Below are 12,707 nucleotides of genomic sequence, written 5' to 3' on the forward strand. Positions count from 1 at the left end.
TGACTGTAATAGATTTCAGTCTTTTTTTCTTTTGTTGTGTAAACATCACAAGTCTGGCCTATTAATGCTTGCTTCTTTCTTTTTCTTTCTTTCTTTCTTTCTTTCTTTCTTTCTTTCTTTCTTTCTTTCTTTCTTTCTTCCTTTCTTTCTTTTTTTCTCTTATAGAAATGTAAAATGATATATTTTCAAAAATATACACACATATATCTATTTATAAATCAAAATAAAATATTAGATACTATAAAATATTTTCATAAATAAAGTATAAATGCAATGGATCTGTAATGACAATATTTATAAAAATACAAAATATATATTTATAAAAAAAAAATTTTAACTTATATTTGATATTTTTACATTTTATTCATAGACCTATCTTTGAAAAATGTAATAATTCTGACTTCAACTGTGTGTGCGTGTCAGAATTATTACTATTCTATAACTATGGTTTGTTCTGTAGACTATCGAAAAAAAATGCTTAAAGGGGCTATTATATTTAAAAAATAATGTAATAATGTTTAAAAATTTTAAAACCGCTTTTACTCTAGCCAAAATAAAATAAAAAAGACTTTCTGCAAAAGAAAAAATATTATTAGACTGACTTATTTCCTTGCTCTGTTAAACATCATTTGGGAAATTTTTAAAAGAGAAAAACAAATTCAAAGGGGGGCCAATAATTCTGACTTTACCTATATATATATATATATATATATATATATATATATATATATATATATATATATATATATTCATTCATTTTCTTCTTGGTTTAGTATCTTTATTAATCTGGGGTCACCACAGCTGAATGAACCACCAACTTATCCAGCTGTTTTACACAGCGAATGCCTTTCCTGCTGCAACCCATCTCTGGGAAACATCCATACATACTCATACACTTCGGACAATTTAGTTTACCCAATTCCCCTGTACTGCATGTCTTTGGACTTAGGGGAACCCGGAGCACCCAGAGGAAACCCACTTGAATGCAGGAAAAACATGCTTCTTGCTTTGCTGTGAGGCGACAGCACTACCTACTGCGCTACTGCATAACCCACACATATATATATATATATATATATATATATATATATATATATATATATATATATATATATATATATATATATATATATATTTATACATACATGTCATGTACACACACACACACACACACAGTTTTAGGAATTGTTAGTAGCCAAATTAAATGTGAGTGTCTTTAAAGAGAGTCTTTTAAGAGAGTCGATTTTCTAAAAGCCCACAGGGAGAAACACTTGAACACACACTCATAAATATCACTCCACATGCAGTCACACTCTCTCTCTTTGGTACTATATTAGGTCCGCACTGTGTGTGCAAACAGCCCTCTTGTCTCTGGGGCGTAATCCAGTTGATGTTTACATCGAGTGCCATTGTGGCAGATGGGGTAAAATGTCCCCCAGGGGTGTTTATCCTCAGCTGAGGCGTCCAGACTGAGGCAGACGCGGCCTGACACCTGAGCTCCGCCGCTGTCACTCTTTACAGCAAATCTGCTTGTGAGCCATTTGAGATTCATTAAATATTGAAGAGCCACAGTTTCCGTTCCGTGAGAAGAAGGGAAGGGGTTAGAGAGACACAATGAAAGAGCAGATCCAACAAAAAGAGGTTGAACACACGGAAACGGGAGGTCAGCGAAATGGCAGGGACTGTGAATGGCGGTCAAGCGGCCCAAATGGGGTAAGTGCGCTCTCAAAGAATGCAACGCTTAAAGAGACAGTTCACTTTTAAATAAGAAGATTATTAACTCAACCTTCACTTGATCTAAACCTGTGTTAGTTTCTTTCTTCTCGTGAACTCAAAAGAAGATACTTAGAAGAATGTACATTGTACTTGTGTTTTATTTTTTATTTTTTTTTTGTGGCTATCACTGTTTCCAGCATTTTTTGAAATAAGTTTGTGTCTGTGTGTGTGTGTGTGTGTGTGTGTGTGTGTGTGTGTGTGTGTGTGTGTGTGTGTGTGTGTGTGTGTGTGTGTGTGTGTGTGTGTGTGTGTGTGTTTATCACAAGAAAGATTAGTATTGACATCACTTTTTCAAAATCATACTTAAGTATTATTATTGATATCATTTGTATTAATATTATGACTATAATTGCTAAATACTATTTAAATGCTACCAATATTATTCAAATTATCATTGCTGTTTATACACATTCCTGTTAATTCCATTATTTCTGTTTATGTGGTCTGTTTACCACATGTATGTTTTTCACTTTTAATAAAAAATAATTACACTTTATACCTAAAAATATACTGTATAAAATAGAAGAAAAAACTTTTAAAGGTGAGGGTGAGTGAATGATAACTGGATTTTTATTTGGAGTAAACTGTCTCTTTAAATGCTGATGTTTTGGCTAGCGCATGCTTGAAGGTCTCGGCTGAGGAAACTCAAGCCTTGTTGTGTAATTCGTAGGCAGATGGATTAATTGATAACCTCTCGGTGAGGGGTAAACAGCAGTAATTGAGACAGACTGTACAGGCGCTGTTTAGAAAGAAGCGTGGCCATGTGTAAGGGCTTTCAATGTAAAAACAAACATAAGCAAACACTGCAGATTTGTGCCTTAACTTCTGTGTTTACTTCTTAAACAAATGCAGAACGAGTCCAACTGACCAAAGCAGCAGTGAACAAAACTCTCCACAGGACCAACAGGAGCAGGTCAGCTATTATTTTAATCAATGCACTATTTAACCTCCATAAAAATACTATAGTAAAGACTAGTGTTTTGGAAAAGTGTATTAAATTGTATTGGTATCATGATGTTGTTAATGGAGGCTTCAACATACTGTAGTATTTATTGTATACACTATACTCGTCATCATAAATCTCTGTAAAATTAGCGTAAAATCTTACATTTCTGTACTCCTATGAAAAATATAGTGTTTTTCAACCTGTAAAGTGTATTATACTGTATATACTATAGTGTTTACATCTTTGTTGATGAATTTAGTAATATTAATTACAGTGAACTGAAAAATTGTAATGAATGCTGTAGTAGACCTACTTTAGATTTTACTACAGTAAACAGTGGTGTATTGTATATACACTGAAAAAAATATTTAAAGATGATTCCTTGGATTTACTAAATTCTCTTAAGTTAAGAGGTTGTAAAAAATAATTTGGGCTGAATTTAAACAAACAAATTAAGTTGAACTTTACTAAATTCAATTTGTTTGTTTAAATTCAACACATAAGGTTGTTTGCAAAAATTTTGCAGACATCTTTTTTTTCAGTGTAGTATGCCCTATAGTTGTAGAAAACTACAGTATTGGCTAATTTGTTTAGGTTACTACAGGGGGGTATTCCAGAAAGCTGGGTTAACTTACCATCTGCTAAAACCTAAACTCTCGGTTGATTTACCCAAAACCTGCTTACCGCGAGTATGTTGGTTCCAAAACAGGTGACAAGAGTTAGTTTAATCAACCTCCTGAAGATAACCGCGGGTTAATGCGCGTGCACGGCACACACCTGAAGGCATTTTCAGTAGATCGCCGAATTCACGAGTCACCATAGAAAGTCACGGTGAGAAAAAAAGGGCAACGCACTTTACAGAGGCGAAGCTGGAGGTTTTAAACACAGAGATTACACATCTGCTTCAACGAAGGAAAGAAATATAGAATAAGAAATAGATGAGAAAAGAAAAAATAAATAAGAAGAAAATTTATTAGTTCATTAAATTACACATGCCATCCTCCATTTTATTGTAATGATAAATTAAACTACTCTTTAACATCCTTTTTGAGTATGTTGTGTAACCATTCATGCATTTAATTTTACTTCCATTGATTTCTTAAGGCCACAATATGTGTATTTTTTACAGTCATTGGTATTGACTAATAAGGCTTATAGAAATTGTAATCTTTCTGGAGCTAGAACTCTGTCCAAAGTCATTAAACACAGAAACATTATCATAAAAGGTAATATTTAATTACTGCAGCTCTTTATTTAACACTCTAGAATATTCTTTCTGACATGCAGCTAATAGAAACAGGCCTGTCTAACTGCTGTGTCCTATAATAAAGGCTCATCAGTGGTTGAGTTTTTGACTTAAACCACACACTCTGTCACTGTTGTAAGTGATTGTTGTCAGATAGCTTTAGGTTCTTTTTATTTTGCATGCAGACGAAGTTCCTTCTGCCTCAACTAACAAGCAGTGTAAGAATTTTCTGCACTTTTCCATATTTGAATATTACTCTTGGATCACAAAATCTTTTATCTACATATTTAAATTCTAAAGTAGCTGTATAAGGTCCATCTTCAAAGATAAAGTCACATGAGCATCAACTTAAGGTGAGAAATGTATATGAAAAATATGTTACACGTTTAAAGGTGCGTGTATAAAGCAGTGTACAAAATCATTCATTTTATTTCAGGAAATGAAGAAATGAACAGACCAAACTATTTGATTAAACATAGTTTTTTGACTAATTATATTTTTTAGCACTCTTCCATCTGTTTTGTCTGCTTGGGTCACTGAGATTTCCTCTGGGTCAGGCTGCAGGTACGTGTCATAAGACAGAAAAGGGTATCTTTTGTCCTCCAGCAAGTAACAATGTAGTGCCCACTAATGATTCTATTGTATAATACAAATATAATAAAAATAAACATTGTGTTAAGCAACATTTGCTTTATAGTTTTTTTTTTACTATATTTGTATTATACACTTGAATCATTGCTTCCTGAAAATCAGCCATTTAGCCTCAACATAGTGATGAGGTGGGGTGTGTGATGAGCTGGTAAGTGGAAGCAGTAATGAGTTTAATAGTTGAAACACCAAAAGATTAAGGATAGAAAATTAAGTTGTACCTGCACACTTATACTTTGGACAAATTTTATATTATCAGTGTCCTTTAGTGACTGATGGAGCTTTAAAATCGGCTGCAATTAATGCACACAATAGCATTTAGAAACCCTGAAAAAAATATTATATTAAAAAATGTAGGTGTGTGCGTGAATGTGTATATATATAAGAACGACGTCCTACATCTTAAATTAAAGATATATTTTCCTACAAAAGACAAAGCAGCCACTTATAATATTATACAGAAAAATGTGAGGGTGCAGAAGGAGAGAAAAAACACAAGATCTGTAAGTGAGATTCGAACTCACTCCGTTGTGCGCTCCGTTGTTCTTTATCGACGCACTGTCCACTACGCTATTCCCGTGCTCTGAATCATCTGTGTAATGATACGCAGTAATGTATGACCAAGGAACTGTACAAAAGTGTAAAAAACAGTTCAGTGTCAGGCATACTGTACAGGTGGTCATACTGCCACATTGTACAGTTGCCTAAAATGCCCTGATGCGAATACAAAGAGGTGCACTGAATGTTTTTTATGGTAAGCGCAGACCCGCGGTTTGTCACATTTGATTTCAAAAAGGTTTGTTAAATACATTAACATTATGAATTTGGTTATGAAAAAAACTATGCACTTAACCCTCTCACAACGAAAAAACTTGTATCTGTGTGTCCACATCCATAAATATTCTCATCAAAAGAGCACGCAATGCTCAGTAAACTCTCTAAAACAGACAAACTCTAAAACATAGCAACTTACTCTCTGAACATAACCTGCTCCGGAGCAGGTTATCTTCAGAGAGTAAGTTGCTATGGCTACTTAACATACCCAGAAGTTACCTTCGATTTTGGAACCAAAGTTGAGGTTATCCACCTACTTACTCTCAAACTTACCCGGGTATGTCACATAACCTGCTTTCTGGAACAGCCCCCAGTTGTTGTGTTTACCACAGCAGATTACTTAAAGTACTGACCTTATTTTGCATGTATAAGCGGGCACAGCCATTTGAATCTTTTTGGCCCGAGACTTCTAGTCCCATTCACTTCCATTCATTTTTAGACGTTAAAAACAGTTCGTTATCCTGCTTGATATTGCAAACTGATGTTTTCATATTGTATTATTCTACTTTTCTGGTATAGTCATGAACACGCTTGTAGTGAAAGGGGTTTGACCATTTTCCACCATCTTCAGGCAACTGAATCGGAAGTTTTAAAACTATCGCAAAACAAGTGCACTTCCATCTTGTAGAAAAAGGTCAATAGTATTTACTATTATTAATAATAATAATAGTTTTTTTTTCAGGCAGGTAGTGAACTGATAAACTGTATGAAATAAAGCATAGAATACTTTAGTTAATACTATAGTAAACTCTGGTATAGAAAACTTACAGCACTAATTTGTGCATAACTATGTTAGTTGTATTGCCACAGCTATGATCGAATTACCTCAACAGATTAATGCATGTATACTTTATAGTGTGGTTCAAAAACACTATATTTACTATCAATTACTATTTTTTGGTAAGACTTTACAATAACAATACATGAATAATGATGTGTCAATATGTAAACCAAACATTACTTTATTATGAACTAATGATGAGTTAGGGCATGCACTAACTACAACATGAGTCACATGAGTGCATATAACGGCTTAATTACTTGTTAGTACATGCTTGTTTGTTACTTAATATATTAATTACCACATTAGTTTTTGCTTAGTTTTTTATGCTTGTTTCTTTTATTCTTGTTTATTTAAAGCACTTTAAATTGCCACTTTGTATGAAATGTGCTATATAAATAAACTTGCCTTGCCTTAGTTTAAGCATTATGAACTCATGTTAATGTATAATTATATTATGACTTTACTTGGAGGGGCACATCATCATTAACCTATTTTTAACTCCTCATGAACTCCTTATACACATCTGTCTAGTGTGTTTACACTGAACAACAATAGAAAGTGTTCTGTCAACATATACAGTTTTACCACAGGAGTTCATGAGGAGTTAAGGATGAGTTAATGATGATGTGCCCCTCCAAGTAAAGTCATGACATAATTATACAAAACCAGCTTATGAGTTCTTAACTTAAACTTAAATGTTATTTAATGCATTCATTAAGAACATGTACCAACAAGTAATTAAGGTGGCCGTTATTTACTGATGTGGCTCATGTTGAAGTTAAAGTTAGTTCATGATTAGCGCATACATTGACTTATCATTAATTTATAGTAATGTTTAGATTACATATTGATACATCATTATTCTTGTACTGTTATTATAAAGTTTTACCATTTTTTAAAAATGTGTTAAGTGCTTTGACTACCCAGAAAAGCATTATATAAATGTAAGAAATATTTTGCAGGAGATTTATAGTGATGACACTTAAGGATTTTGATATAGCACAATTAAATTTTGGGGTTTCTTGCTGTACTGAAATAAGAGTTTTAGCTGTTCTAAATGGCACTTTAACCCGAGTAAATAAACATTTCTTTTATCTTATAATTTAAAAGCTGGGTTTACACCACTTTTACACCACCACCACTTTTACACCACCATGTTTACACCATCTTCCTATTCTTTGAACAGCCACTAAAAGACTGTACAGTAGTTAACATTTAAAGTGGATCACAATCTTTCATTAAGTTTGTCCTAAAACTATTCTTATTCTTGTCTTAGGACAAATTTGAGCAGCCTCGTGTGTAATTTCTTGGTAAAAAAAAAAGACTGTGAAAATTAATATTATTAAATGAGTCTAAAATGCTATTTTTAAAAAATAAATAACTGTTGAGCTGCATTTTTTACTCAGATATATATGTATTAAATTATTTATTTATACATATTTAAATTATATATATATATATATATATAGTTTTTATTTTATGTATGTTTTTATATATTTTTCCTAACTGCTTATTTGTGAAATAAATGTATAAAATTTTAGATTATTTATTAAAATATTGTAAAAAAAGTTACAATTAATTTTTTTAAGTATTTGTAATTAATTTACATGTTCTGTAATTTTTTTTTAATTAAACTAATGTTTTTATTTATTTAAATAAAAGCTTTTGTATTTTACTAATTAAAATATCTACATTTTTTTAATTATAAAACATCTCATCAGGGCCCAATAAGTGAGGCGTTTCAAGAATGTTGCATTAATAATTCCAGTCTTAAAAAAGTCTGAAAGAGAGGCAAGAGCGCACAAGCTTACATAACATGACTAAAGAAGCCTTGCAACCGAATACAAAAACGTGTTGTTTGTGAACTGTCTCTAAACCCTGTTAATCCTCCTCCTCTGTTCTCTTTCACAGGCCTGTTCATGCGAGGATGGGAGCTGTTGTGTTAGTGAGAGTGTCAAACAGCAGAAACCCGAATCCACTCAGACCCCAAACATTACACAGGCCTTGGCAGCGACTCCTGTACACACACACAGTACGTCTGAAACTGCTGATAAATGCGTACACTGATGATCAGACCGATAAGGTACATTAAAAGTGCTGAACAGTTTGTCCTTGTGCAAATTTTCAGCACTGAAATGCAAATGCTGTTTATACAGGTGCATGACGGGAAACAAAGGCCGGCACACAGGCTGTTTACTTTGGGCTATTTTCGGGGTGTCTGTTCTGTGGTCAAAATAAAACCTTGTAGAAACAGCAGTATGTGCAGAGTGATATAGCACTGGTAAATCCCCACAGATTGGCATATAATTCATTCATTCATTCATTTTCGTTTGGCTTAGTCTCTTTACTCATAAGGGGTCGCCACAGCGGAATGAACCACCACCTTAGCATATGTTTTACACAGCGGATACCTTTCCAAATGTAACCCAGTACTGGGAAAAATCCATACACACTCATTCACACACCTATACACTATAGTAAATTTAGTTTATTTAATTCACCTATAGTGCATGGACTGTGGGGAAAACCGGAGCACCCGGAGGAAACCCACGCCAACGTGTGGAGAACATGCAAACTCCACACAAAAATGTCAACTGACCCAGCTAGGACTCGAACCAGCGACCTTCTTGCTGTGAGGCTAAAACACAAACCACTGAGTCACCATGTCGCCCAAATTGGCGTAGAATAATAAATATTTTAAAAATGCTGGTTATCAAAAGTCATTTGTAGTTTGTAAATGCAAAAATTCATCGATTCAAGTCTATGTACAGAGACCACACGAAAACCTCAAAACATCAGTGTCCCTCACACAGGTGAGTGGGGCTGAAAACCACCTGTAGAAAATCCAATTTTTCATCATTTTAACTGACACTTGCACCAGTTTTGCACATTTGCACCACTTTTTTACGATCACTCAACATCTCAAAAAATTATTGTGCATTTATGAATTGAACTTCACACAGGGTAGTGGGCTTAACAAACCACCTGTAGAAACACCTCTAAAACAACAACAACGCTCCCTCTTTAAAGTCCAGCACTTACATTTTCTGAGCCCTAACAGTTCCTTTGTATAATTAGCATATCTTTAAGGGGGTCATCGCAGATCAAAGTGAAGAGTGGGGTGGGGGGGTGGGGGCAACTAATTTGAAAGATAAAACAAATCAGTTATTAGAGATGACTTATGAAAACTATTATGATTAGAAATGTGTTGAAAAAAACTGCTCTCTGATAAACAGAAATTGGGGAAAAAATAAATAGCGGGGCTAATAATTTAGGGGACCTAATAATTCTGACTTTAACTGTATATACATACACACACACACACACACACACACACACATAAATATATATTTCGGATGAGACGTTACCGTCTTTCGGGTGAGACGTTAAACCCAGGTCCTGATTCTCTGTGGTCATTAAAAATCCCATGGCACTTCTCAATAAAGAGCAAGGGTGTAACCCCGGTGTCCTGGCCAAAGTCCCTCTATCGGCCCTTACGATCCTGGCCTCCCAATCATCCTTATCCACCGAATTGGCTCTATCACTGTCTCTCCACTCCACCAATAGCTGGTGTGTGGTGAGCGCACTGGCGCAATTGTCCTGTGGCAGCCGTCGCATCATCCAAGTGGATGCTGCACACTGGTGGTAGTGGGGAGGGGACCCCCCCCTCTCCCTCCTCATGATTGCGAATGATTGTGAAGCGCTTTGGGTGTATTGCCATAGACAATAAATGCGCTATATAAATACACATTACATTATATATTATGACATTATAATATATTTATACAGTTGAAGTCAGAATTATTAGCCCTAGCTCCTGAATTATTAGCCCCGTTGTTTATTTCTTCCCCAATTTCAGTTTAACAGAGAGCAGATTTTTTTCGACACATTTCTAATCATAATAGTTTTAATAACTCGTCTCTAATAATGGATTTATTTTACCTTTGCTGTGATGACAGTAAATAATATTTGACTAGACAATTTTCAAGACACTTCTATACAGCTTAAAGTTACATTTAAAGGCTTAACTAGGTTAATTAAGTAAACTAGGCAGGTTAGGGTAATTAGGCAAGTTATTGTTTAACAATGGTTTGTTTGGTAGATTATCGAAAAAAAATATAGCTTAAAATATATCTTTTAATATACCTCCAGTTTGTACAAAGCTAGGAAAAATTGCATTTTCTTATTGTGCACCTAGGGCATGGAATAATTTGAAAAAAGACTTTTTGTCTATCCTTAAAAAGACTAATTGTGTCTATCTGTGAATTTAAAAGCATCATAAAGAGAGTGGTATAGGAAGCAGCTGATTGTTTTTTTTTTTTTTTTTTTTGAGAGGACTGATAAAATGCTGTTATGTGGTGTTTATGTATTATAAAATTGTTTTACTGTATGGCTGTTATCTTGGCCAGTTCTCTCTTGTAAAAGAGATTTTAAAGCTCGAGACTTCCTGGTTAAATAATGGTAACACTTTTAATAACAAATTAGCCTACATCTGATAATTAAAGTAACAACAAACAAGATAAATAAATTGTAATAAATACATTGTTCACTGACACTCATTAATTTACTGTTGCTGATAACAATGAGTATAGTAGTGAGTGTGTGCTTTGCTACTTATATAGGAGTCGCTCTCGAACTTTGTTGGTACTGCTTGAAATCTCTCCCCATCGAGGACCTCGCTTTACCTCAGGTACAGTGACAAGCTCATGTTTTTAAAATGTGTGATGTCAAAAACTAGGACAGTGATAGTTCATCTATCCTTTTAGCACAAGATAGACTCTGGGGTTGGATTTCAACGATCTGGCGTGCATTCGGTGTCTTGTTGCAACCGTTTCATCTGCTTGTAAATTATGTATCTGTGTAATATGCGACGTGTAACTCCCGAGTCTGTCCGCTAGATGGAGTAAGTGTTTAGTTTGGTTTCAGGTGGACGGTGAGGATCCAACACTGTCCTCCAGTGGTGGTCGTGTGCACTACCAGCGAGACCCCAGGCCTCATTTTGGAGTTGCTCACTCTTCTCGGTCAGTGTCTTTCCCGCTGTGGGACAGTGACAGTCCGAGAGAGATGAGGAGGAGAGACGATGAGGAGTGTGTCAGCTCGTGTCCTCACTGCTATCTTTGGCTGCCACGAGATACACTACGCTGGCATGAGGTAAGTAGAGACATCCATCCATCCATCCATCCATCCATCCATCCATCCATCCATCTATCTATCTATCTATCTATCTATCTATCTATCTATCTATCTATCTATCTATCTATCTATCTATCTATCTATCTATCTATCTATCTATCTATCTATCTATCTATCTATCTATCTGTCTATCTGTCTGTCTGTCTGTCTGTCTACAAAATATTCATTTCAAGAGGATATTAGTCACTCACTGGATGTAAAAAAGTAAATGACATCTGTAAAAGAAATGTCTTGATTTATAGAATTTATGTATGAATATTTTATTGAATGTTGATTTCTTTCTTTTTGTGTAGGCAAAGTGTCTGTTGTTTGATGGTCAGCGAAGCAATTCACCCTAATCTCCCTCCTTCAGTTGATGATCTGAAATAAGCTATGAAACTTAATGTTTTTTCATTGAATCATGCTTCCTGTTCATAAATGTTTATTTATTTTTTTCAATAATACATTGTAAATAATTGAAAGACTGTGTGAAATATTATAATTGCCTTTCAATAATGCAGTATTACTGTTCATTGAGGTCAAGAACAGCACTCAACAGCTTCACTGTTACCAAGAAAAATCCAATTATTTATTTCAGCATTACATTACATGCTTTTTCATTTGTCAGCAGTGAGGAAATGAACCTTTCAAGGAGCCTGTGCTATTCACAGAAGTGCTTATTTTATTCACTGTTATAAGCTTAAAATGATGCTAATGCGTTATGTGCAATGTGGTCAAACATAATTTACCCAGGAATGTCAAAAAGTTACTGAGTTGCTCAAAGTTTGCTAGTATCATGGCAGTGTCATTAGAAATGCATGATTTAATATACATTGCACTACCTGACAAAAGTCTTGTCACCTATCCAAGTTTTAGGAACAACAAATAATAACTTGACTTTTAGTTGATCATTTGGCATCACAAGTGGCTTTCATGAAAGGAAAGACACTTATTTTACCACAATAAAATATGATCATGTCTTGATTTATTAATTATTTAATTAGAACAATAAGGTCTGACTTTGCTTAGACAAAAGTCTTGTCACTTAAAAGAAATAATGTACAGAGTAGAATATAAAGTCCTGCTGTGGTGGAACAAGAATTAATAATGTGTATGACTCCCATGAGCTTGGAGGACTGCATCCATACATCTCTGCAATGAATCAAATAACTTAATAAAGTCATCTGCAATGGCAAAGAAAGTGTTCTTGCAGGACTCCCAGAGGTTATTTTAACTCATCTTCAATGCCTCCTCCTTCATCTTACCCCAGACTCGCTAAATAATGTTAATATCTGGTGACT

The 12,707-nt window shown here is 34.4% G+C and overlaps 1 protein-coding gene across 2 annotated transcripts; it reads left to right on the top strand.

Moving 5' to 3' along the window:
* Positions 1-1,611: 1,611 nt before the first annotated feature.
* Positions 1,612-11,848, top strand: LOC147835062 (uncharacterized). Of its 2 annotated transcripts, none has more exons than XR_015501120.1 (6): positions 1,612-1,713; positions 2,629-2,689; positions 8,146-8,317; positions 10,857-10,924; positions 11,161-11,385; positions 11,721-11,848. XR_015501120.1 is itself a non-coding variant. In XM_087270567.1 (6 exons), the coding sequence occupies exons 1-6, from the start codon at positions 1,673-1,675 to the stop codon at positions 11,763-11,765; spliced, it is 561 nt and encodes a 186-aa protein (XP_087126693.1). In that variant the 5' UTR covers positions 1,612-1,672; the 3' UTR covers positions 11,766-11,848. The 2 variants fall into 2 exon arrangements, 1 of the variants encoding a protein (XP_087126693.1); XM_087270567.1 differs by having other exon boundaries at positions 8,146-8,266.
* The last annotated feature ends 859 nt before the right edge of the window (positions 11,849-12,707 follow it).

The sequence above is a fragment of the Danio rerio genome, chromosome 10 (assembly GCF_052040795.2).
Source record: "Danio rerio strain M-AB ecotype USA chromosome 10, GRCz13ab, whole genome shotgun sequence".
Taxonomy (NCBI): domain Eukaryota; kingdom Metazoa; phylum Chordata; class Actinopteri; order Cypriniformes; family Danionidae; genus Danio; species Danio rerio.